Raw genomic sequence first — 27,926 nt, forward strand, 5'->3', positions numbered from 1 at the left:
GCAATGATCAGTGACTGACAGGCGCTGATCATGAGACTGTGCACGCACTGATCACGTGGCTATCATGCATTGATCACGTGACTGCGCATGCACTGATGACGTGGCTGATCGGGCACTGATCACGGGTTTATCAGGCAGTGATCAGTGACTGACAGGCGCTGATCATGGGACTGTGCACGCACTGATCACGTGGCTGATCAGGAACTGACCACCTGACTGCGCATGCAGTGATCACGTGGCTGGTCCTTCACAGATCACGTGTTTATCATACGGTGATCACGTGACTGAGAGGCGCTGATCACGTGACTGTGCCGTCAGTGATCACGTGGCTGATCATGCACTGATATCGTGACTGAGCATGCACTGATCATGTGCCGGGAGCCGGGGAGGCATTCCACTCTGGACAAAGGTCATGAGGAAGGAGGCTCAGCATACGCAAATGCGGGACCGAGCCTCAGGAGTCCACCCGGATATTCTCGAGCATCTCCCCCCCAAAAAAACCAGAGTCTGCCTACTGTATTGCTTTGTGCTCTCACCTCTGATTTCACTGGGGGCTGTCCTCCACCACCATCTCGCTCTCTCTGTCAAAAACTTAACTTACAGCTCCAATTCATAAAGTTCCTTGTCATTCTTCCCTTTAACTTCCAGCTGAGTCACCATCTGGAATGGGGAACCCACCACGCTTCCTAATTATGCCTGGGCTGCTAAGACCCACTCGAGAAGGTGTCTAGGGTGAGGCACCTTCCGCTCTTCGAGAGGGCGCCTGCGGCCTACGTAAGTGGTGCAAACTTCTTGTCTTGAAGTTTTAGTGGTCTCCCGCGTAAACCAAGCTACTCAGTCTCTTTTCTCCACCGAATTTTACTACTGAGCTCTCCTCATACTATTATTCTTGACACCTCTGATTAGCATATAAATAGTCGCCTAGGCCATCTCTCCTTCGAATACCCTGGATCAGCTGGGGCTGGTCCCCGGCAGGTGGCACCCGAACAGGGACCTCAGGAGGCAATACTCACAGAGCTGAGCAGACACGAACCACGCAATCAGCAGGCAATAAGCATGGAGCTCAGCAGTGACGAATCATGCTGCTCAACTGGCAATAATCAAGCAGGTGACCAGGCTGGAATCACGGAGCTCAGCTGGCAATTGTCAAGCAGATGAGCCGACAGAAATCACGCAGCTCAGCTGGCAAATGTCATGCAGATGAGCCAGCAAGAATCACGCAGCTCAGCAGGCCCTGATCACGTGACTCTGCAGGCACTGATCACGTGGCTGATCAAGTCCAGATCACGTGACTGAGCATGCACTGATCACGTGGCTATCATGCACTGATCCCGTGACTGCGCTGCACTGATGACTTGGCTGATCAGGCAGTGAACACATTTCTCATCAGGCACTGAACACGTGTTCATCAGGCAATGATCAGTGACTGACTGGCGCTGATCCTCGGACTGTGCACACACTGATCACGAGGCTATTATGCACTGATCACATGACTGCGCATGCACTGATGACGTGACTGATCGGGCCCTGATCACGTGTTTATCAGGCAGTGAACAGTTACTGACAGTCGCTGATCATGGGACTGTGCACGCACTGATCACGTGGCTGATCAGGAACTGACCACCTGACTGCGCATGCAGTGATCACGTGGCTGGTCCTTCACAGATCACGTGTTTATCATACGGTGATCACGTGACTGAGAGGCGCTGATCACGTGACTGTGCCGTCAGTGATCACGTGGCTGATCATGCACTGATATCGTGACTGAGCATGCACTGATCATGTGCCGGGAGCCGGGGAGGCATTCCACTCTGGACAAAGGTCATGAGGAAGGAGGCTCGGCATACGCAAATGCGGGATCGAGCCTCAGGAGTCCACCCGGATATTCTCGAGCATCTCCCCCCCAAAAAAATCAGAGTCTGCCTACTGTATTGCTTTGTGCTCTCACCTCTGATTTCACTGGGGGCTGTCCTCCACCACCATCTCGCTCTCTCTGTCAAAGACTTAACTTACAGCTCCAATTCATAAAGTTCCTTGTCATTCTTCCCTTTAACTTCCAGCTGAGTCACCATCTGGAACGGGGAACCCACCACGCTTCCTAATTATGCCTGGGCTGCTAAGACCCACTCGAGAAGGTGTCTAGGGTGAGGCACCTTCCGCTCTTCGAGAGGGCGCCTGCGGCCTACGTAAGTGGTGCAAACTTCTTGTCTTGAAGTTTTAGTGGTCTCCCGCCTAAACCAAGCTACTCAGTCTCTTTTCTCCACCGAATTTTCCTACTGAGCTATCCTCATACTATTATTCTTGATATCTCTGATGAGCACATAAATAGTCTTCTAGGCCATCTCTCCTTGGAATACCCTGGATCAGCTGGGGCTGGTCCCCGGCAGGTGGCGCCCGAACAGGGACCTCAGGAGGCAATACTCAAAGAGCTGAGCAGACACGAACCACGCAATCAGGAGGCAGTAAGCATGGAGCTCAGCAGTGACGAATCATGCTGCTCAACTGGCAATATTCAAGCAGGTGACCAGGGACAAATCACGCAGCTGAGCTGGCAATTGTCATGCAGAAGAGCCGGCAAGAATACCGCAGCTAAGCAGGCCCTGATCACGTGATTGTGCTGGAACTGATCACGTGGCTGATCAAGTCTACATCACGTGACTGAGCATGCACTGATCACGTGGCTATCATGCACTGATCACATGACTGCGCATGCACTGATGACGTGGCTGATCATGCACTGATCACGTGTTTATCAGGCAGTGATCAGTGACTCACATTCGCTGTTCATGGGACTGTGCACGCACTGATCACGTGGCTGATCAGGAACTGACCACATGACTGCGCACGCAGTGATCACGTGGCTGGTCTTTCACTGATCACGTGTTTATCATACGGTGATCACGTGACTGAGAGGCGCTGATCACGTGATTCTGCCGTCAGTGATCACGTGGCTGATCATGCACTGATATCGTGACTGAGCATGCACTGATCATGTGCCGGGAGCCGTGGAGGCATTCCACTCTGGACAAAAGTCAAGAGGAAGGAGGCTCGGCATACGCCAATGCGGGATCGAGCCTCAGGAGTCCACCCGGATATTCTCGAGCATCTCCCCACCAAAAAAACCAGAGTCTTCCTACTGTATTGCTTTGTGCTCTCACCTCTGATTTCACTGGGGGCTGTCCCCCACCACCATCTTGCTCTCTCTGTCAAAGAGTTAACTTACAGCTCCAATTCATAAAGCTCCTTGTCATTCTTGCCTTGAACTTCCAGCTGTGTCTCCATCTGGACCCTGGAACCCACCACGCTTCGTAATTATGCCTGGGCTGCCAAGACCCACTCGAGAAGGTGTCTAGGGTGAGGCACCTTCCGCTCTTCGAGAGGGCGCCTGCGGCCTACTTAAGTGGTGCAAACTTCTTGTCTTGAAGTTTGATTGGTCTCCCGCGTAAACCAAGCTACTCAGTCTCTTTTCTCCACCGAATTTTCCTACTGTCCTCTCCTCATACTATTATTCTTGACATCTCTGATTAGCATATAAATAGTCGCCTAGGCCATCTCTCCTTCGAATACCCTGGATCAGCTGGGGCTGGTCCCCGGCAGGTGGCACCCGAACAGGGACCTCAGGAGGCCATACTCAAAGAGCTGAGCAGACTCGAACCACACAATCAGCAGGCAATAAGCATGGAGCTCAGCAGTGACGAATCATGCTGCTCAACTGGCCATAATCAAACAGGTGACCAGGCAGGAATCACGCAGCTCAGCTGGCAATTGTCAAGCAGATGAGCCGACAGGAATCACGCAGCTCAGCTGGCAATTGTCATGTAGATGAGCCGGCAGGAGTCATGCAGCTCCGCAGGCCCTAATCACGTGACTCTGCAGGCACTGATCACGTTGCTGGTCAAGTACAGATCACGTGACTGAGCATGCACTGATCACGTGTCTCTCATGCACTGATCACGTGACTGCCCATGCAATGATGACGTGGTTGATCATGCACTGATCACGTGTTTATCAGGCAATGATCAGTGACTGACAGGCCCTGATCATGGGACTGAGCATGCACTGATCACGTGGCTATCATGCACTGATCACGAGACTGCGCATGCACTGATGACGTGGCTGATCAGGCACTGATCACATGACTCTTCATGCACTGATCACGTGGCTATCATGCACTGATCACGTGACTGCGCATGCACTGATGACGTGGCTGATCAGGCACTGATCACATGGCTCATCATGCATTGATCACGTGTGTCTCAGGCAATGATCAGTGACTGACAGGCGCTGATTTTGGGACTGTGCACGCACTGATCACGTGGCTATCATGCACTGATCACCTGACTGCACATGCACTGATGACGTGGCTGATTGGGCACTGATCACGTGTTTATCAGGCAGTGATCAGTGACTGACAGGCACTGATCTTGGGACTGTGCACGCACTGATCACCTGGCTGATCAGGAACTGACCACCTGACTTCGCATGCAGTGATCACTTGGATGGTCGTTCACTGCTCACGTGTTTATCATACGGTGATCACGTGACTGAGAGGCGCTGATCACGTGACTGTGCCGTCAGTGATCAAGTGGCTGATCATGCACTGATATCCTGACTGAGCATGCACTGATCATGTGCCGGGAGCCGGTGCGGCATTCCACTCTGGACAAAGGTCATGAGGAAGGAGGCTCGGCATAGGCAAATGCGGGATCGAGCCTCAGGAGTCCACCCGGATATTCTCGAGCATCTCCCCCCCATAACAACCAGAGTCTGCCTTCTGTATTGCTTTGTGCTCTCACCTCTGATTTCAGTGGGGGCTGTCCCCCACCGCCGTCTCGCTCTCTCTGTCAAAGACTTAACTTACAGCTCCAATTCATAAAGTTCCTTGTCATTCTTCCCTTGAACTTCCAGCTGAGTCTCCATCTGGAGCGCGGAACCCACCACACTTCCTAATTATGCCTGGGCTGCTAAGACCCACTCGAGAAGGTGTCTAGGTTGAGGCACCTTCCGCTATTCGAGAGGGCGCCTGCGGCCTACATAAGTGGTGCAAACTTCTTGTCTTGAAGTTTGATTGGTCTCCTGCGTAAACCAAGCTATTCAGTCTCTTTTCTCCACCGAATTTTCCTACTGAGCTCTCCTCATACTATTATTCTTGACATCTCTGATTAGCATATAAATAGTCGCCTAGGCCATCTCTCCTTCGAATACCCTGGATCAGCTGGGGCTGGTCCCCGGCAGGTGGTGCCCGAACAGGGACCTCAGGAGGCAATACTCAAAGAGCTGAGCAGACACGAACCACGAAATCAGCAGGCAGGAGCTCAGCAGTGAGGAATCATGCTGCTGAACTGGCAATAATCAAGCAGGTGACCAGGCAGGAATCACGCAGCTCAGCTGGCAATTGTCAAGCAGATGAGCCGACAGGAATCACGCAGCTCAGCTGGCATTTGTCATGCAGATGAGCCGGCAGGACTCACGCAGCTCAGCAGGCCCTGATCACCTGACTCTGCAGGCACTGATCACGTGGCTGAACAAGTCCAGATCACGTGACTGCGCATGAACTGATGACGTGGCTGATCAGGCACTGATCACATGGCTCATCAGGCACTGATCACGTGTTTCTCAGGCAATGGTCAGTGACTGACAGGCGCTGATCATGGGACTGTGCACGCACTGACCACGTGGCTATCATGCACTGATCACGTGACTGCGCATGCACTGATGACGTGGCTGATCGGGCACTGATCCCGTGTTTATCAGGCAGTGATCAGTGACTGACAGGCGCTCATCATGGGACTGTGCACGCACTGATCACGTGGCTGATCAGGAACTGACCACCTGACTGCGCATGCAGTGATAAACACGTGATCAGTGCATGCGTAGTCATGTGATCAGTGCATGATCAACCACATGATCTGCGTCTCTCAATAACGTGATCAGTGCATGATGGCCACGTGATCAGGACATGATCAGTCACATGATCTGTGCCTCTCAGTCACGTGATCACTGCATGATAGCCACATGATCAGTGCATGCTCAGTCACGTGATCAGGGCCTGCTCAGTTATGAGATTAGTGCCTGCTTATCTCCTTGATAATTGCCAGCTGAGCTGCATGATTCCTGCCTGCTCATCTGCTTGATTACTGCCAGCTGAGCTGCCTGATTCCTGACAGCTCAGCTGCTTGATAATTGCCAGCTGAGCTGCGTGATTCGTCTCAGCTGAGCTCCATGATTGTTGCCTGCCGATTGCGTGAACCATGCCTGCTCAGCTGTATGATTAATGCCTGCTGAGGCACATGATCAGTGCATGATGGCCACGTGATCAGCCCATGATCAGTAACATGATCAGCGCCTCTCAGTCACGTGATCACTGCATGATAGCCACGTGATCAGTGCATGCTCAGTAACGTGATGAGTGCATGATCAGCCAGGTGACCAGTGCATGCTCAGTCACGTGATCAGTCCATGATCAGCCACGTGATCAGTGCGTGCTCAGTCACCTGATAAGTGCCTGATCAGTCACGTGATCAGTGCCTCTCAGTCAGGTGATCACTGCATGATAAACACGTGATGACTGCGTGCTCAGTCACGTGATCAGTGCATGATCAGCCACGTGATCGGTGCATGCTCAGTCACGTGATCTGTGCATGATCAGCCACGTGATCAGTGCGTACTCAGCCACCTGATCAGTGCGTGCTGAGTCACGTGATCAGGGTCTGCTGAGTTACGGGATTAGCGCCAGCTCAACTGCTTGATAACTTCCAGCTGAACTTCGTGATTCCTGCCTGCTCCGCTGCTTAATAATTGCCAGCTGAGCTGCGTGATTCCAGCCTGCTCAGCTGCTTGATAATTGCCAGCTCAGCTGTGTGATTCGTCCCAGCTGAGCTCCATGATTATTGCCTGCTGATTGAGTGATTCGTGCCTGCTAAGCTCTTTGATTATTGCCTGCTGAGGCACATGATCAGTGCATGATAGCCACGTGATCAGGGAATGATCAGTCACATGATCAGCGCCTCTCAGTCACATGATCACTGCATGATAGCTACGTGATAAGTGCATGCTCAGTCACGTCATCAGTGCATGATCAACCACGTGATCAGTGTGTGCTCAGTCATGTGATCAGGGCCTGCTGAGTTACGGGATTAGTGCCTGCTCATCTGCTTGATAATTGCCAACTGAGCTGCTTGATTCCTGCCTGCTCAGCTGCTTGATCATTGCCAGCTGAGGTGCGTGATTCCTGCCTGCTCATCTACTTGATAATAGCCAGCTGAACTTCGTGATTCCTGCCAGTTCAACTGCTTCATAATTGCTAGCTGAGCTGCGTGATTCGTCCCAGCTGAGCTCCATGATTATTGCCTGCTGATTGCGTGATTCGTGCCTGCTGAGCTCTTTAATTATTGCCTGCTGAGTCACATGATCAGTGCATGATGGCCACATGATCAGTGCGTGCTCAGCAGCTCAAATGCAAACATGCAGTCTGGATGAACACACGCTGGCTGGCTGTCAGCTTTGAGTCAGGCTTGTTGCTTGGCACTGGGGCATATGGAGACTATTCCAGACTACTCCACACTGGAATATCCCATTCCTCTCAAAGCTGTCAGTCTGGGCACCGTTGTGTTCTATCCATCCCTGATCTTTTTTTTTTTTTTTTTTCCAAGTATTTTCAGAATGGATTCCAACTTAAATGTTTCTTCTTTAGCTTATACTCCTCTTGCTACTGCCTTACACTATAAACAGATATCAAATCATACTAATTAAATACCATTAGCATCTTTGAAGCCTTTTCATGTGGCAGAGTGGTAAAGAATCTGCCTTCCAATGCAGGAGATGCAGGAGAGCTTGGGATGATGCCCTAGAGGAGGTAATGGCAAGCCACTATTCCAGTATTGTTGCCTGGAAATTCACATGGGCAGAGGAACCTAGTGGTCTACAGTCCATGGGGTCGCAGAGAGTTGGACAAAGCTTAGCAACAAGTATCTTTTGCACAGGACATCACAACACTTCACAAACACTTGCCATGTGTAGTAAATTCATGTGTAAATTGGTTTCAAATTCACAGATGGATAGTAGTAGGTGGGTGTGTAGAGCTGAGAGATATCAGAAAAAATTCTGACTTACCATTAATAACTTGCATTATGATCTCAGGCATACCCCTCCACCTCCCTGGAGCCCTGTGTCCTCTCTGCATGCAGCACTGGCAGCTGAAAATAAAATGATCCTCGGTATTTGAAACTCTGGGAGAGGTGACTTTTATTCATCATAATAGTAGCAGAAGCATTATTGATATGTAGACACCAGGTGTCTGGATGCTGTTTCTCCTGTACAGCAAGTTTCACAGAAATAGATTTTCCTGCCCCAAATGCCAGGGGAGGTCATTTACACTGGTCTCTTTCATCCTTCCCTGCTGTACAATCTATGCATGTTGGTTATGGACAGTGAGCCTGACTACTCAGCAAGTTGAGCAATGCTCAGAAGGAATCCAGAGAAGGAAATGGTACCCCACTCCAGTACTCTTGCCTGGAAAATCCCATGGATGGAGGAGCCTGGTAGGCTGAAGTACATGTGGTCTCTAGGAGTCAGACACAACTGAACGACTACACTTTCATTTTTCACTTTCATGCATTGGAGAGGGAAATGGCAACCCACTCCAGTATTCTTGCCTGGAGAATTACAGGGATGGGGGAGCCTGGTGGGCTGCCATCTATGGGGTCTCACAGAGTCGGACATGACTGAAGTGACTTAGCAGCAGCAGCAGCAGCAGAAAGAAACAGCTGGAGCCAATCCACGACGACAGGTAGAATAAATCCAGGTTGCTGAACTGGCCATGTGCTCACTTGAAATTCCAGGTAGTCTTGGAGCACAGTCTTTGGTTGTTTATAATGCCACAGTCCTTTCTTTAGTAATTTTTGTCCTGTGTGTGCTAAGTGAACTAAAATTATTCACTGTGTATCTGACTTACAGATGGACTCTTTTAAGTCCTAAGGAATCAATCACTCTGTTGTTCAATTGTTGTTTAGTCCCTAAGTTGTGTCTGAATTTTTGTGACCCTAAATTCTAACTAACTTTACAAGGTTCTTAAGGGCTGTCTTAAATGAAATACCTCACATGGGAGAATTAAACATAAAGCTCCAAAGTAGGAGTAATTGTTTTTTTTTTAAAAAACTGTATGTCTGAATGCACTTAAAAAAACAACAACAAAAAAAGATATCCTCAAAAGTTTTCCAAAAAATGACACAAAAGCATGGGTGAAGTCAGCTTAGCCAGAAATAATGATAAATTTGGGCACTTTGAGGTAAGTTGAAACAGGTTTAGTATTTCTCTTGGTTTCTAAAAGTCAGTGTCTTTAATTAAAAATAAAACTAAAGTTAGATGACTGGTGTTTTGACATCCAACCAAGTTTTATTTCTGGTACAACTATCCAGACTAAAACACCACTTGCAGCAAAACTTGCACATTTTTATGTGAATGCTTGTTTATACTCAGCTCTCTAAGCTCCACACAATCATGTCCTGTTGTGAGTTAAGTAATCTTGTCCAACAGTATGTGGAAGTACACTTACATGTTCATTTCACCTCACTGTAAGTCCTTTCCAAATGTCTGACAGAGAACCTGGATGAAGTGTGAAGACCACAGACCATAGCCATCAGACAAGGACCATGTGCTAACACCCACCACACTCTCCAGGGTTATATGATCAGTAAGTTTTTGAATGGGCCACCCCAGACTCATAATATTCCAATTGGTTTTCTTTGACCTTGGACTTGCCCATGATGTCGTGCATAAGGCGAAGAGTCTGAAGACAGGTGACCTGCTTCCAAATGCTAACTCCACCATTTCTTGCTGTGTCATCACAGGCAAATCATTTAAATCCTCTGAGCCCCAGTTTCTTCTTTCTACCTACCTACCTATCCATCTATCCACCCATCCATCTATCCATCCATCTTCTACCTTCATCTATTACAGCAGGTTGTGGTAAAGAGGAAAAGAGGAAGTATAAAGAGGGAGGCACTTTGAAAACTGCAAATGCATAAATTTATAGCAATAAGTCAGATGATGATAGATGGACAAGGGCTTAGGGCCTAGGCGTAAACTTGGGCTTTCTATTGTCTGAGGGTTCCTGGGATTTGAAAGAAGAATGAGACAGGGAACGTGGGCTAGGGGGTGATGACTTCCCGGATAGTTCCATGAGGTGGTCCCGCGGCCAAGTCAACATGATTGTCATTGAGTATGAAAGAAATGAGTGCCACACGTCGGAGGAGGAGAGTAGTGGTAACATGGAATATTAAGTTGGGAGCTGAGGACCTGTTAGACCTGGATCCTTGACTAGAAGGAGGGCAGTGGGAGGAAGTGTGGAAAGAGCCTGAACCAGACCAAATGGAGCCATTTCTGGACCCCTGTTTTGTTATTCTCACTATGTGCTGTTGGATATAGAAACCTTCAATTTCCTGCTTGGTTACCCCTTAAAGTAATTCTTTAAACTGTATGTCTTTTCAGATTATTCATTTGGGCATCTTTCAAAATGCATGGTAACACTATCATTTGACAAAAAACAACCATTATATGTCTCTTCACATGTGTTTAAGTTAACATCTCAACCATTTCTTTATCAACTTAAATTGTTGCAAAGGATATAAACTCTGGTGAATCAGAAATAGGAAAATTTAAAAATAAAATCCTAATATGACTTCTTCACTGTTTCCAGGACAATCTAATACCACAGCAACTTGATGTCCACCATAATTCATTTTAATATACAACTACAAGCTCATATTTAGTAGGCAAAAATCATTTCATTTACTCCTTAAAGTTGTATTTCCACTCTACTTTCTTCACATAATTTTATGTTAATGTGATACATTTTATGCCTAAAATCCTTTCATTGATCAACCATAATTATTTGCAGCAAAATATGTATATAACTTGAATTCAATTTTGTACATTTTAATTTGAAGATAATGTTTAATCCTGTAGCCAAATAGCTCTAGATATTAAAGAAATAATTCTAAACTGAATAATCACTATAGATACTATTAATATGTGATTTATCACACAGGATTTTATTAATGTTAAACATAAAAAGTAAAATTTTATTGGGAAAACCAGTTTTCATCAGACTTACTAAATTAAGATGCATCTATTTCCTAAAATAGATGGCAATGTTCACCAACATTAATCTCATTTTACAATTACTGTTGTTACAGTTGTTATACACACTATGAAACATTTTTCATGAAAACGAAAGGAACTTTATCATAGTAATGTCCATTACCGAGCTCCCTCTGATAGGGTGATCTATCATCAAAATGATTTTTAATGATCTAACTTTTGACAGAGCTCAACTCGGTCTTCCTTCAAATTTCATGAAAGCAAAGTATTAGAAATCATCTGAGTTGCAAAATTATTTAATACTAAATCAACAGACTTTCACTTTCTCAAAAAACACTATTTTGTCTGGCACTCAAAAGATCTGTGGGCCCTGGAGAAACTCATCATAGCAAGCATAGGGATAGAGGGCAGGTATCACCATTATGGAGAGGACTTTGTAGAAAGCAAGACCTTCCACCCACCTGGGACTGCTCACTGCTGCTCAGCTCTTGGCAGAGCAACCTTTGGAAAGGGTGCACAGGCAGGCTGTGGATCTTCATTTTTTTTTTTTTTTTTAATCCACGTATTGATGTAACCTTAGCCAGCATTCATATACAACCAAGTATGTGGGGGTCCATTTGTGAAGGCTATCACTTTGGACTGTCTTGGAGCTGACTCCCACTGACCTGGGAGCTCAGTCTCAGCAAAGCTGGCAGCCCTGGACAGCAGGAGATTCCCTGACTACTCCAGCTGGCATTCTCCAAACTGGGTTGGGGCAAGGGCACATGGGGGCATTTGTGCACGTTGAAAATGTGAGTGATCCCCAGTGAAGACAGAATCCCAGTTGGAAAACATTTGGGAAAAGCTCCCTTTTATTTCCCCCTCTTAGAGACTTGCAATGAAACCAGAATATTAAAGGCTAAAGAAAGCTGTATAACTTTCTTTAGTGTAGATTTTTTTGAAATCAATTTGCTCCCCCACCCCAATCTTTTCTCCCAAAGAACACACAGTTATATAGAAAGAGACTTTAAATCATCTGCTCTGATCCCCATAGGGCCAGACTGAGTCTCCTATGAGATCTATGTGGTCTGACCTGTTCGTGACAGCTATAGGCCTCTCTACTTTCCAGGGACTTGAGATTGGTTGGTTTCCAAGGGCTGTTAACCTGCCAGGGCAGTGTTACCCTCTGCCCCAGTCTTCCTACTGATGTTACCCATTTTTACATGGACGTTCTAGTACAGCAGGAAGGTTTCTGTGCTACTGATGTAGGGGCAGCACCCACTGCAGCCATGAACTTGAAGCCTTATGATCAGATTTCAAATAACCACCAGTGGAGGGTCATTTTGGTGCCTCTGTAGCTGTCTTTTTGCACCCCATAGTCCATGATGGTGTGGGCCAAGTCAGGAGAGGAGTATAATTAGATGCAGAATACAATTAAAAGCAAACATATATGAGAGGAATGTGTGTGTGAGAAATAGACTGTGTCTCATCATATGACTGTCTTTATTACATCCAGAGCCACGTGGATTATAATCATCTCGTTTGAACTGTCCATCTTTTCATTGCCAAGCATGAAGAGTTCACTACATTACCATGATGAAGATGAGAATACACAGTTCAAGTACCCGCTGGGGAGAGACGTCCCTGACGCTGTTCACTACATGGGAAAGAGGGCTGGGCCACCTGACTTGGGTCACATTTTGGAACTTCGCAGGCATTTGATCTAAGACACCACCACTGACAATACACAAGAACAAGTCCCTGCTATCCTTTCCTCCAGGAAGACCCCAGGACTTCAAGTTAGAAATCAGTCAATGTGAGGTGCACCAGTGCTGAACATTTTGGTTAGTATGGAGATCCAATCAGACTCTCCACTCTGACAGCAGCTCAGAACTCAAACAAATCTATCATACCTGATGGGAACAAGGTTGAAGAGTGGAGCATCTCTGTTCTAGGAACACAGGAACCGTGAAGCGTTCTGACTGTACTTTCACTCCGCACACTGTCTTCACTCTACACAGAACAAGACAGCTGATGAGAACCAGAGGCCAACCACATGGGTGACTAGTCCAGCCTCAAATGGAACTCGATTGGTCTGCCCTCACCTGTGAAGCTGAAAAATAACAAATGCATTTTTATAAGCCTCTGCAAACCAAGAACAGAACTCAAAACAGCTGGAAGAAAGGAGATAAGGCATCACAACTAGCTTTTGATGTTAAAACCATTAGAAACTTCCTGGGAAATCATCCTCCCAAACTCCCTTTTATGGGAAGACAAGGGGAGCAGAAATCAAACGGTTTGCCTACAGGTGAAGGGGGAGAGCTCTCAGCACTTCAGGTCATGGGTTCTAGATGTTAAGGTTCAGAGAAACCTGCAGGAAAGTGCCAGGGAATAAACACCACACAGCATGTCTGTGAGCAGGATACTCTACATGCTCAGTGAAACCTCCTGGACAAATTTGGCTTAAATATTCTCTTTTTAATGCTTTGTAGGAGGGCTGGTAAGAAGAGCTCGGTGAGGAAAACAAAGTACTGAGATTAAAATTTCTTCCATGTAATGAGATAGACAAAATATGACCGCAAATAATAATATGTCTAAGCATAAGTCTTAAAGAATACAGCTTTCTTTATTCTACAAGAAGTATGGGGTCACACAGAGTCTGACACGACTGAAATGACATAGCAGCAGCAGCAGCAACTTTTATATTCCTCCTTTGGTTTCAAATCGTCCTGATCTTCCTCTTAATATGCTCATTGTCTATGCCCTTCATGTGTCTTATGATCATAATTTTAACTCTCTAAAGCAGCTGGATGACATAAATATGGATCTGTGAAAAGCATACAATAAATATGTCATGTCAAGCTTTCCTAACATTTACCAACTTATTGATTTTTTTTTAAAATATGGTACAATTGATGAGAGAACACTGAAAACCCAAGGAGATGATGTTGCTAAATTAGGAAATTCTGGCTTCTCATCCTTTATAACTGAAGGTTGTTAACAAGATTATTCTTTTAATCCCTTTGCCACTCTGCCATCTGTACTGTAGGTTTATGGATGTTCATAACATCCTTGCTTAACAACTATTCTAGGAAATGAATTCTGTTCATTCATCTCAAATATCCTGTTCATTGCCATCAATCAGGGCCCAGGCCATGTCCCAGCTCTCCCGACCTAGTCTTCTCTCCCGACCACACTTGCTCACTTACATGCAACTTCCTCCTAAATTCCTGCCACACTCTTTTTGATATCACTGAAAATTCAAAACTTACCACCTGACATTGTCATTCATATTATATATATATATATATATATATATATATATATGTGTGTGTGTGTGTGTGTGTGTGTGTAAATATATGTAAAATATATTATATTTATATATATATAATATATATACATATATATGTAAATTATATGTAAAATATAATATGTAAGATATATGTAAAATATAACATAGAGAAATTATGAAGAGTCCTTGAAATAAAAATTTCCACTGAATTGGTTCCAGATGACTTGGTGTGTTTTTTCTTGTCCTCTACTTGTATGACAGTCATTTAAAATTCAACTATTATTAGAACTTCAAGAAAGAGAGGACTAGGATCTTGCCTCCTGGAGCTCCCTTGTCAGTACTTTTATCCACATTCCCCGGTCTCATGCCCCCTTGAGCTTTCCTTTCTCTCTCTTTTGTGACCCACTTTTTAAATTCTTTTTATAGGTTTTTCTACAATGTTTTCTCTTTACTTTTTTTTTTTTTTGGAATATGTTTCATCACTTCCATTCTTTACTGTTTAATCTTTCTCAGAAGCACAAGTACACACACACACACACACACACACACAAGTTCCCATACAAGCTCTGTGTTTAGGTGCTGTTTGACTTGGCTGTCTCTGTGGTTGACTCACATTTTCATATTCCACAATATCACCACACTCCAGGAGAGACGACTATTTTCCTGTCTGCTTCTCCTTTTGACCCACATTACACTAAAATGAAGAAAAAGGAAGGGTTGCAGACAGACCACTGAACACTTTAAGATGCTGGCCTTTTAAAATTACATTTCATGTTTTCCAAAGCATCAGAGCCCTGGCCAGTCATTTGGTGCCTTCTTCAGGACACAAGGAGCCAAAGGCTTGGAAAATCAGATCTGATTTAATGAATTTGATTGAATCTGATTTAATTCAAGGTGGTCACCACATACCTAGAACCCCTCTGAATAAACCATTTCCTGCTGTTAAAATAATTTTACTAACCAAAGAAATCTACAGATTTGATGTAATTTGTATCAAATTACAAATGGTGTTTCTCATAGAACTAGAACAAAAAATTTTACAGTGTGTATCGAAATACAAAACACCCTGAAGAGCCAAAACAATCTTGAGAAAGAAGAGCAGGAGCTGACAGGATCAGGCTCCCTGACTTCAGACTACACTACAAGCTACAGTAATCAAAACATTGGTACTGGCACAAAAAAATGAAATATATTGCATAGATCAATGGGACAGGGTAGGAAGTCCAGAGAGAAACCCACGCACCTGTGGTCAATTAATCTAGGACAAAGGAGGCAAGACTGTACAATGGAGAAAAGGCAGCCTCCTCAATAAGCAGTGCTGAGAAAACTGGACAGCTACATGTATAAGAATGAAATCAGAACACTCCCTAACACCATCCACAAAAATAAACTCAAAATGGATTCAAGACCTAAACATAAGGACAGACATTATAAAACTTTTAGAGGAGAACACAGGCACAACACTCTGCCACAAATCACAGCAATGTATCTTTTTTAACCCACCCCTTAGAGTAATGAAACTAAAATCAAAAGTAAGCAAATGGGACCTAATTACACTTAAAAGCCTTTGCACAGCACAAGATATCATAAACAAGACAGTAGAAAACCCACAGAATGGGGGACAATATTTGCAAATGAGGCAACTGACAGATTAATCTCCAAAACTTTCAAACAGCTCAAAGAGCTCAATATAAAAAAAAAAAAAAACCCACTCAAAAAATGAGTGTAAGATCCAAATAGACATTTCTCTAAAGAACACTTACAGATGACCAAAAAGCACATGAAACAATGCTAAGAAAGGATGCTCAACATCTCTAATTATTAGAGAAGTGCAGAAATACTACAATGGGGTATCATTTCACACCAGTCAGAATAGCCATCATAAAAAATCTGCAAACAATAAATGCTGGATAGGGTGTGGAGAAAAGGGGGCCCTCCTACAGTGTTCATGGGAATGTAACTAGGTACACCCACTGTGGAGAACAGAATGGAGGTTTCTTTAAAAACTAAATATAGAATTGCCATATGAATCAGCAATCCCACTCCTGGTCAATTATCCAGAGGAAACCATAATTTAAAAAGATACATGCACCCCAATGTTCATTGCAGCAATATTTACAATAGCCAATACATGGAAGCAACCTAAATATCCATCAACAGATTAATGGATAAAGAAGATGTGGTACACACATGCATACACACAATGCAGTATTCAGTTCAGTTCAGTTCAGTCGCTCAGTCATGTCCGACTCTTTGCGACCCCATGAATCGCAGCATGCCAAGCCTCCCTGTCCATCACCAACTCCCAGAGCTCACTCAAACTCAAGTCCATTGAGTCCGTGATACCACCCAGCCATCTCATCCTCTGTCGTCCCCTTTTCCTCCTGCCCCCATCCCTCCCAGCATCAGAGTCTTTTCCAATGAGTCAACTCTTCGCATGAGGTGGCCAAAGTATGGGAGTTTCAGCTTTAGCATCATTCCTTCCAAAGAACACCCAGGGCTCATCCCCTTTACAATGGACTGGTTGGATCTCCTTGCAGTCCAAAGGAGTCTCAAGAGTCTTCTCCAACACCACAGTTTAAAAGCATCAATTCTTCAGTGCTCAGCTTTCTTCACAGTCCAACCCTCACATCCATACGTGACCACTGGAAAAACCATAGCCTCGACTAGATGGACCTTTGTTGGCAAAGTAATGTCTCTGCTTTTGAATATGCTATCTAGGTTGGTCATAACTTTCCTACCAAGGAGTAAGAGTCTTTTAATTTCATGGCTGAAGTCACCATTTGCATTGATTTTGGAGCCCCCAAAAATAAAGTCTGACACTGTTTCCACTGTTTCCCCATCTATTTCCCATGAAGTGATGGGACCAGTTGCCATGATCTTCATTTTCTGAATGTTGAGCTTTAAGCCAACTTTTTCACTCTCCTCTTTCACTTTCATCAAGAGGCTTTTTAGTTCCTCTTCACTTTCTGTCATAAGGATAGTGTCATCTGCATATCTGAGATTATTGATATTTCTCCTGGCAATCTTGATTCCAGCTTGTCCTTCTTCCAGCCCAGCGTTTCTCATGATGTACTCTGCATAGAAGTTAAATAAGCAGGGTAACAATATACAGCCTTGATGTACTCCTTTTTCCTATTTGGAACCAGTCTCTTGTTCCATGTCCAGTTCTAAATGTTGCTTCCTGACCTGCATACAAATTTTTCAAGAGGCAGGTCAGGTGGTCTGGTATTCCCATCTCTTTCAGAATTTTCCACAGTTTATTGTGATCCACACAGTCAAAAGCTTTGGCATAGTCAATGAAGCAGAAATAGATGTTTTTCTGGAACTCTCTTGCTTTCAATGATCCAGCAGATGTTGGAAATTTGATCTCTGGTTCCTCTACCTTTTCTAAAACCAGCTTGAACAAATGGAGTAATACTCAGCAATAAAAAGAATGAAATAATGCCATTTGCAGCAACATGGATGGACCTAGAAATTTTCATACTACATGAAGTAACTCAGAGAGAGAAAAACAAATACCATATGGTATCACTTAACAGTGGAATCTAATAAAAATAAGTTTATTTACAAAATAGGAACCAACTCCCAGGTCTGAAAATCAAACTTACAGTTACCAAAAGGGAAACATGGGGGGAGGGATAAATTAGGAGATTGGAATATATATATATATATATATATATATATATATATATATATACACACACACACACACACACACTACTATGCATAAAATAGAAATAGATAACTAATAATGACCACCAATATATTACAGGGAATTTACTCAATAACCCATATGGGAAAATAATCTGAAAAGAAGGTGGTTATATATATATATATATATATATATATATATATATATATTTATATTTATATATATATATACACATATACATATATATACTGATTATATATATATATATATATATATATATATATATATATATATATATAAAACTGATTCACTTTGCTGTACACCTGAAATTAGCACAACACTGTAAGTCATATACACTCCAATAAAAAATTTTTAACAATTATTTCCTGCTGGGACAAGGCTTTATAGCCCTTCAGAAGAGATCTCTCCAACTCTCAATAAATATCTCAGAAGCTAAGGGGTCTTTCCTATGACTTCCTTCCATTTTCTTTGCAGTTTCATAAAGTACCTTTTTTCAGTCCAAAGACTCATGAGCGTTGAGGGGCCCAGTGGCAACCAATAACAACCAATGTAAGAGAAGAAGCCACATTTTGTTTGTTTTTTTTCCATCTCTAACATCCAGCACAGAGATAGGACTCTGGAATTGGTTGGTTTTGGGTGTGTGGCTTTTGAAGCACATGATGCGTATTTAATATATGAGGTGGAGGACTATGACACACAGATTATTTTAAGAAGAGAGATTTTTCTAGATGTTCCAGCCTAGGTGGGTTATGAATGAAAAACTCCTTTGAACCCTCTCTCCACCTCTTAAATCTATTAAAAATAAAGGAGGACACACTAAAAAGAAAAACCAATGGAAACGGAGTAGGACCTGTCCACAGAACCTGCCTCTTGTTTACAGAAAAGCTTTAGCCTCTGAGGCTTTGACCAAAGAGCAAATGTAATCAGAGAAGTGAGAAAATGCTGAAACAAAAACAGTTGAGCAAGACAAAATAACAGATAGGTAAAACTTCAAAGTCAAGGACCTTGAATTCCTCCTTAAGTGCTGTAGATAACATTATGAACCATATTCTTGAATTCTGCACATACTGAAATGCCTACCAGCTGGAAGAAGTTAACTGCATGTTGACTAAACCTATGTACACCCCAGACCAGTTGAAACCTGATGGTTGATAATACTGACTCCTAAAGTCACTCAGTTACCTCACCACCAACCAGTCCAGAAGGATGTACACCAGCTATCAGGCACCTCACACTCTCACCCCTAACTCTGACATCAAAAACCCTTCCCTGAATTCGGGAGAGAATGGATACATGTATGTGTGTGGCGAAGTCACTCACTATGCTCCTGAAACTATCACCACATTGTTCGTTGGCTATACTCCAATATAAAATAAGTATTTTTTAAAAATTGCTTTCATCTTTAGGAAACCTAAGCCACATATTTTTCTTTATTCTAGTTTGCCAAAAGGTGCATTCATTTTTTCCCAAGTATTCTAACTATTGGGAAATGTTTAAAATTGTGTTAATTCTCTCATTAACTAGCCTTTCCTCCTTGTTTAATACAAATATATGTCCTCCTGTTTAATACAAAACTTGGGGACATATATTTCTATACTGCTATCTCTATATCTACTCCTGTGTGTGTGTTTATGTATGTCTATATCTAGCTATTTCTCCATACTGGAAATATGTTTGTAGTATTTTGAAGCTTCCCTTGCTTAACAATAAATGACTAATATTAAAACAAAACAAACAAACAAACAAAAAAACACCACTGACAATAAAACCCTTCCCTGGAAGCCATCAGAGACTTTGGGTCTTTTGAGAAGGAATCCTCTGTTATCTTTACCTGGCCCCACACTGGGCACCTTGCAGGAAACACCAGTTTCCTTCATCACAACCTGGTGTCAGGAGATTGGTTTGACTGTGTATTGGGCAAGTGGACCCAAGTCTGGTTGGGTAACAAAATCAATAAATAACTCCTGCAGGAGGACAGGAAGGAATAAATAGATTGTGGTATAGGTTCTCCATAAAACCTAGCCTAGAACTGGAGAAATACTAGGCGATTTCAATATTGTCCTTTTAATTATCTGCCCAGTGTGATGGCTAATTAATCTGTCGACTTGGCTAGAATATGATCCCAGCTGTTCGGTCAAACACCAGTTTAGATGTTTCTGTGAAGGTATATTTTAGATGTGATTAGTATATAAATCAGTAACTTTGAATACAACTGATTACCCTCCATAATGTCCAGGGGCATCATCAGTTAACAGCTGTCAGAGCAAAGACTGAGGTTCCTCAAAGTGGAAGGATGCTTTCAAATTGTGGTGCTAGAGAAGACCCTCAAGAGCCCTTTGGAGGTGGGGGTAAGGGGTGAGATACAGGACGGGCAGACACATGAACACGCATGGCTGATTCATGTCGATGTATGGCAAAAGCCACCACAATACTGTAAAGTAATTAGCCTCCAATTAAAATAAATAAATATTTTAAAAACAAAAATTAAAAAAAAACAAGAACTACATAGACCTTTTAAGATTTTTGTTAAGGCTATGGAACATGATGAATAAATGAGAAAGAAGGAGATTTTTTACTATGACTGCTCATGTGTTCACATTTTTCATTAGCTATGTATTAGAAAAATCATTTAACATAGCATCTGTTATCCAAACAATGGCAAAAGATGCCATTTACTGTTTTAGGTGTATTTCAGAAATCAATGTCTAAATTTAATTCATAAGTTTTGGCAACATAACTTTTGTTAGTTCTCGTTATACTCCTGGCCAATTCCTGCTGCATCTGAAATAAGTCAAATATTATTTATGTTTAATTTAAGCAAGATATATTGTCATAGGAATGCCACAGAACTGACTAAATATGACATTTAAAAATACTTTTAGAGACTAGACATAACTTGAAGATTACTTAAGTAGAAAAATAATCACATAAATAAAAGAAAATGAATTCCCACTTATTCTCCTTTTAGATAACAGAGAACATATATATGGAATGCTATTTAATCTGATAAAATGTACAAAAAATACCAGCCTATCGAGAACACACAATTTCAGAGAACTAGGGAATCATGCATAGTCCTAGAAATGACCCACAAGATTACTATCTTCTCCCTTAAAAGCTCCTGCCCTAAATATATACTTCCAAGGCTTTTATTTTGATTTCTAGGTGAGGATCGAGTTCAAATGGAGGAAGTAGTTTGAAATCAAACTGCTAATAAGGGGAACACATCTGTGATTTTCTTTAAAATTTTCCATTTAATGAAAACACAGAAAGGTAAGAAAATTATACTCAAGAAAACAAAGTACCAGCAAGTTTTATTTCTAAAGATGTTTAGTGAGAAGGATTCTCTCATAACTGTTAGTTTCCAAACTATGTCCCATAAAAGTAGAAGGTCACACAGGGGTCACTGCTGAGTTGAAGAACAGAGAAATCACAGCGGCAGGGTCTCTGGTCATTCCTTTAGCTAAAGGGCTCTATACTTGTCTCTATTTTATATAATATGGTTCCACGGAAAAATTTTTTGTTTGTTTGTTTATTTTATTTTTTTTAACTTTACAATATTGTATTGGTTTTGCCATATATCAACATGAATCCGCCACAGGTATACATGTGTTCCTCATCCTCCCTCCTCCCTCCTCCCTCCCCGTACCATCCCTTTGGGTCGTCCCAGTACAACAGCTCCAAGCATCCAGTATCGTGCATCGAACCTGGACTGCTGACTCATTTCATATATGATATTATACATGTTTCAATGCATTCTCCCAAATCATCCCACCCTCTCCCTCTCCCACAGAGTCCAAAAGACTGTTATATACATCAGTGTCTCTTTTGCTGTCTCATATACAGGGTTATTGTTACCATTTTTCTAAATTCCATATATATGTGTTAGTATACTGTACTGGTGGTTTTCTTTCTGGCTTACTTCACTCTGTATAATAGGCTCCAGTTTCATCCACCTCATTAGAACAGATTCAAATGTATTCTTTTTAATGGCTGAGTAATACTCCATTGTGCATATGTACCACAGCTTTCTTATCCATTCATCTGCTGATGGACATCTAGGTTGCTTCCATGTCCTGGCTATTATAAACAGTGCTGTGATGAACATTGGGGTACACGTGCCTCTTTCCCTTCTGGTTTCCTCAGTGTGTATGCCCAGCAGTGGGATTGCTGGGTCATAAGGCAATTCTATTTCCAGGTTTTTAAGGAATCTCCACACTGTTCTCCATAGTGGCTGTACTAGTTTGCATTCTCACCAACAGTGTAAGAGGGTTCCATTTTCTCCACACCTTCTCCAGCATTTATTGATTGTAGACTTTTGGATTGCAGCCATTCTGACTGGCAAGAAATGGTACCTCATAGTGGGTTTGATTTTCATTCCTCTAATAATCAGTAATGTTGAGCATCTTTTCATGTGTTTCTTAGCCATCTGTATGTCTTCTTTGGAGAAGTGTCTGTTTAGTTCTTTGGCCCATTTTTTGATTGGGTCAGTTATTTTTCTGGAATTGAGCTGTAGGAGTTGCTTGTATATTTTTGAGATTAGTTGTTTGTCAGTTGCTTCATTTGCTATTATTTTCTTCCATTCTGAAGACTGTCTTTTCACCTTGCTTATAGTTTCCTTTGTTGTGCAGAAGCTTTTGAGTTTAATTAGGTCCCATTTGTTTATTTTTTCTTTTATTTCCAATATACTGGGAGATGGGTCATAGAGGACCCTGCCGTGATGTATGTCGGAGAGTGTTTGCCCTATGTTCTCCTCTAGGAGTTTTATAGTTTCTGGTCTTACGTTTAGATCTTTAATCCATTTTGAGTTTATTTTTGTGTATGGTGTTAGAATCATTATAGTGAAAATGAGTATACTACCCAAAGCAATTTATAGATTCAATGCAATCCTATCAAGTTACCAACGGTACTCTTCACAGAGCTAGAACAAATAATTTCACAATTTGTATGGCAATACAAAAAACCTCAAATTGCCAAAACAATCTTGAGAAAGAAGAATGTAACTGGAAAAATCAACCTGCCTGACTTCAGGCTCTACTACAAAGCCACAGTCATCAAGACAGTATGCTGCTGCTGCTGCTGCTGCTAAGTCGCTTCAGTCATGTTTGAGTCTGTGCGACCCCATGGACAGAAGCCCACCAGGCTCCCCTGTCCCTGGGATTATCCAGGCAAGAACACTGGACTGGGTTGCCATTTCCTTCTCCAATGCATGAAAGTGAAAAGTGAAAGTGAAGTCGCTCAGTTGTGTCCGACTCTTAGCAACCCCATGGACTACAACCCACCAGGCCCTCCGTCCATGGGATTTTCCAGGCAAGAGTACTGGAGTGGGGTGCCATTTCCTTCTCCACAAGACAGTATGGTACTGGCACAAAGACAGAAATATAGATCAATTGAACAAAATAGAAAGCCCAGAGATCAATCCACGCACCTATGGATACCTTATCTTTGACAAAGGAGGCAAGAATATAAAATGGATTAAATACAATCTCTTTAACAAGTAGTGCTGGGAAAACTGGTCAACCACTTGTAAAAGAATGAAACTAGAGCACTTTCTAATACCATACACAAAAATAAACTAAAAAAAAAATTTTTTTTTTGAAAGAAAAGTTGTTTTGTTTGGGGAAAAAAAAAAAAAAACAACTTTTTGTAAGATATGAGACTCATTGATTTAGTCAAATTTCCGAATTCTACAGAAGAAGTATCAAAGCCAATGGTCTTCTTACTGAGTCCTATGCCAGCTACTTACTCAGATTAAGAAAAACACATAGATTTTTAACTATAACAGAGAGAAAATGAATATGTAAAACCTTGTTTATAGTTCAATACTGCTTGTGGCATGGCATGATGTAGTAACTTTCTAACTAAATCATATGCTTTAAAGGCATGAATTAGAATAAATGAATATCAAACTCCTTTTGGAGAAGTGGATATATTTAATTTATAAAGCATGACATTTTTTTAAACACAGGAAAGGGAACTTGAAAGAGAAAATCTTTATTGTAATCAAGCAGGCCAAAACTGAAGAGATTCATCCTTAAAAGGATGTTTGCTTCCTCCAGATAAAACCTGTTTTTTTTAAATGAGTCAACAAATGAATTATCCACATTTTGGGTTATTTAGGATAAAACTTAAAACACGCAACAGATCTCTCTTTACTGTCTAGCATACTTCTATCCAAAGGTCTCATCATTAGTTGGTACATACAAAAAGCATGAGTATAATCTCCATTATAGTCTAAATCTGGTCATAAATTACAGTTGAACTTCATTTCCTCAGCCTGAAGTTTCAAGGGGAGGACTTATACTTCTACTCCCTTTATGAGGAGAGAGGAGATTTATCTAACGGGTGAGTTTGGGACAAAGAACTAAGAGGTGCTTGCTTGGTTCCAAATCTCTTCTTTGAAAAGATGTAGGTGCCCACAGCGCCATGCACTTGGGTGTGCAGTAGGCAGCCTGCCCCTGGGACAAGGGTCAAGCATTTGCTTCCTCCCCTTAGTCCTGCATGGGGAAGTGTCTGACTTGGGATGAAGTGTTCAGAGGCCCGCTGTGACGGCATAGCTAAAGCACGTCCTCCAGTTTCACAGCTCTCAAGTAATAAAACCCAACATAACTGCAGTACTGTTGAAGAAACTTTAGGTCGCTCTTCTATGATGGCAAGATGTCAAGTTAGAAAACAGGTTGAGACTGCATTTAACAAGGGCTACTTGTCTCTGCATCACCAACACCACAGAAACACTATCAAAATGATAAACCCGTGTGCACAGACTGAAACGGATATTTTAACCACAATGCTTACACAATGAAAACTGGTTGCAATTTCAAGACTCCTCATCATTGCTATCTTAGATATCATTCATCCAGATGATGTCAAGATAGAGATAAAGTGAGCTTCATTTATAATTTTTAAATGTTTTCATTGAGTACAAATTTAGAAATATTCTACAACTGCTCAGCAAGATAGTTTTTAGAAATTTAAATCAACATTCTATAAGTAAAATAGCAATTAAAGACATACTCTTGTACAAGAAAATAACAAAAAATGTTAACCTAAAACCAGAAATTAATCTTCTGATTTAGTATTACAAGTTTGTTTAATTCATAAAAAGGATTTATCTAGGACTCTTTCAAATAAAAACACATCCATATGTGGTTAGTGTATAGATGCCAGTGATTCACTTATGCTTGCTGCTGCTAAGTTGCTTCAGTCGTGTCCAACTCTGTGCAACCCCATAGACTGGAGCCCACCAGGCTCCACTGTCCCTGGGATTCTCCAGGCAAGAACACTGGAGTGGGTTGCCATTTCCTTCTCCAATGCATGAAAGTGAAAAGTGAAAGGGAAGTCGCTGAGTCATGTCTGACTCTTTGCGACCCCATGGACTGCAGCATACCAGACTCTTCAGTCCATGGGATTTTCGTGGCAAGAGTATTGGAGTGGGTTGCCATTGTCATTTATGCTTAGGGGTAGATAAACTGCCGTGGGTGCAGCAAAGCTTGGAAATGATTATGAGCCACTGCTAAAGTGAAATCAATTAGAAAGTAAGTCAAACATCTTAAAGAATACTTTCAATTACTAGGCAATAAGATTTCATTTCTAAAGTAGAATTTCAATGCAGCTTTTCAAGAAATTTAAAAAGTATCTCTTAAAAACAAGAGATTTAGGACAAAAAACAATCATTAAATATCTCCTTAATTAGCACAGTTAATGACAGATTTTACTTAGTGTGCATAAGTCAAATAAACAACTCAGAAGTTCACCGAATTAAAAACAAGAATTATTCGTATTAGAAATCTGAAACCCAATGAACAAAAGATAATAGAACTAACCTCAGTCAAGTAAGTCTTCATGCTGTTATTCGAAGGGCATGGAATTGAGGTAGAAAACCCTACTTTTGCTCTTGGAGTAAGATTTCCATTGAGCACTAAAGGATTATTGAAATTTCCAACACAAGGGGGCTCCAGGACTGGCCTCATGCTAAGAGAGCTGAGTAAAGATCTTTTCTTCTCTTTCTTCACCTCAAGTTTGGTGCTGATCACTGCCAGCCTCTCATGAGTCCTGAAGAAGATGGAAAACACCAACTTTACTCATGTTTCCTTAAATTATCTGCATTTTTAAAGTTGCCATATAGTTAATGGAATTCCCAATAAACTGAACACTGAAAACACAGAGCAGACCTACTGTAAAAAGTGATAGTTGTAACCTTGTTCTAAAGAGTACACATGTGTCTAGGGTTACTCAAGTAACAAGTCACAGTTGGGAGAGGAGAGAAAGGACATCAAAGAGAAAGGGAGGTGGCCTCCCAGTGACACCTGTTGCCCTCTGGGGCACACCTGCCTCCAGGAAACAGTTCAGGGATGAAGAAACACCCCATCCCACAAAGCCACTTTCAAGCATTTGCTTTCACCACCCTTGTATACACGTTTCACTCATGACCTCAGAGAAATTAAGCTTTTGGCTCTGTGGTATCACTTAGAGCCACAATCTCAAGGGAGGATGAGAAAGTCAAAGGGTGAGGCTGAAAAGAGCTAAAACAGCCCCAGGATCAATTACAAGTATCCCCTGCTTTTCCAAAGTTCACTGTATGTTACTACACTTCTACGAAGGGCCTATGTCAGTACCTGTTTTTGATGATAGAGGGGAAAAAAAAATCTGAAGACAATTTCTGGTCTCATTTAAAAAGCCAAAACTCTAAACAGTATTCAGTGTACAGTTTTACAGTGAGAGGCATCGTGCTCCCCAAGCAGGGAGACTGGCCCCACTGAGTTCCTGTCCCAGAAGCCACACCCCACATCTCAGCATCAAGTTGCCACAGCCCAAAACCCTGTCTGGGAGCACCTGTGCTTCACTTGTGCATATTCATTTTATGTATCAACTAGCAGAATGTGTCCTTAGGTACCTGCTTCTTTGTTTTATGCTGCTTTGGCTTATGAAAGGCTTCCTAGTAGTGCTCTGCTTTCAGATAGTGGGGAAACCTGGACTTGGCACTGCAGGTGGGATCTGCCCTTTCCATTCTCCAGACCCCTCAGTCAGGTCACTATATTACTTTTAGCCACTTTGGAATTTATCCTGCCTTTAACCCATGTGTTAATTTCCCCCTATTTCATAAGTATGCCTTTACATAGTGTGGAAAAACTTGATACAGTACTAATATTTTGTTTTAAGGTGCCCCCTTAGCAGTGACCATTAGTTAGCTTTCACTTCCTATGAATCTCATGTACCCCACTCTATAAAAATTAGGCTTTAGAGACAAATTAATGAACTAAATTTAGTTTCTGTGATTTTGTGTTTTGACTTTCTTGTCTAGTTTATCTTCCAATGACTTTCTAACTTCACATTCTACTTGGTTGAGTTGCTTATATTTTTCCAACTCTGCTTTATTAGAATCTTCCTGCAAACTTTTCATTTTGGAGAGTTCAGATTCCAAGTCTTTAATTCTGAGTTCAATCTGTTGAAATTCAGCTTGTGTCTAAGGCAAATTGAAAAAGATAACATTTTTAAAATAATCATTAACCTGGAAAATTATACTTGTTCCCTTTAGTTTTGAGTCAGTGATTCAGAGAGCGACTTCAAAGGTGAAAAAAAAAAAAAAAGCAGAAGTTTAAAACAATTATCATTAATGTGAAGTGAATTAAATCTGAATTATAAAATTAAAGGGGAATCACTGTTGTAGTAGTACATATATAATCTGATAATTCAAAGAATAAGAGGATCAACTTAAAATTTTAAAAATTGAACAAGACGACTTAAGAATAATTCAAGAGAATGGTACCAGTTTTAAACTATAATATTTTCTTTTCTTCCTAATGATCTTGTTTTTTACCAATTGGTCTTATAAGTAAAAGGATTCTCTAGTGAGAATAATTCTGAAAGATCAATTTAGTG

General features: G+C 42.0%; 1 protein-coding gene across 1 annotated transcript; it reads right to left on the reverse strand.

Moving 5' to 3' along the window:
- Positions 1–11,030: 11,030 nt before the first annotated feature.
- On the reverse strand, positions 11,031–27,447 carry LOC147343918 (ankyrin repeat domain-containing protein 26-like). Its single transcript, XM_086377872.1, has 3 exons — positions 27,337–27,447; positions 25,871–26,122; positions 11,031–13,092 (listed from the first exon to the last, which is right to left on the reverse strand). Exons 1-3 carry the CDS (start codon positions 27,445–27,447, stop codon positions 12,967–12,969), a joined length of 489 nt encoding a protein of 162 aa, XP_086233998.1. The 3' UTR covers positions 11,031–12,966.
- Between the last annotated feature and the right edge of the window lie 479 nt (positions 27,448–27,926).

Source organism: Bos grunniens, chromosome 26 (assembly GCF_055505025.1).
Source record: "Bos grunniens cultivar Pamir isolate PY7600 chromosome 26, Bosgru_T2T1.0, whole genome shotgun sequence".
NCBI lineage: Eukaryota > Metazoa > Chordata > Mammalia > Artiodactyla > Bovidae > Bos > Bos grunniens.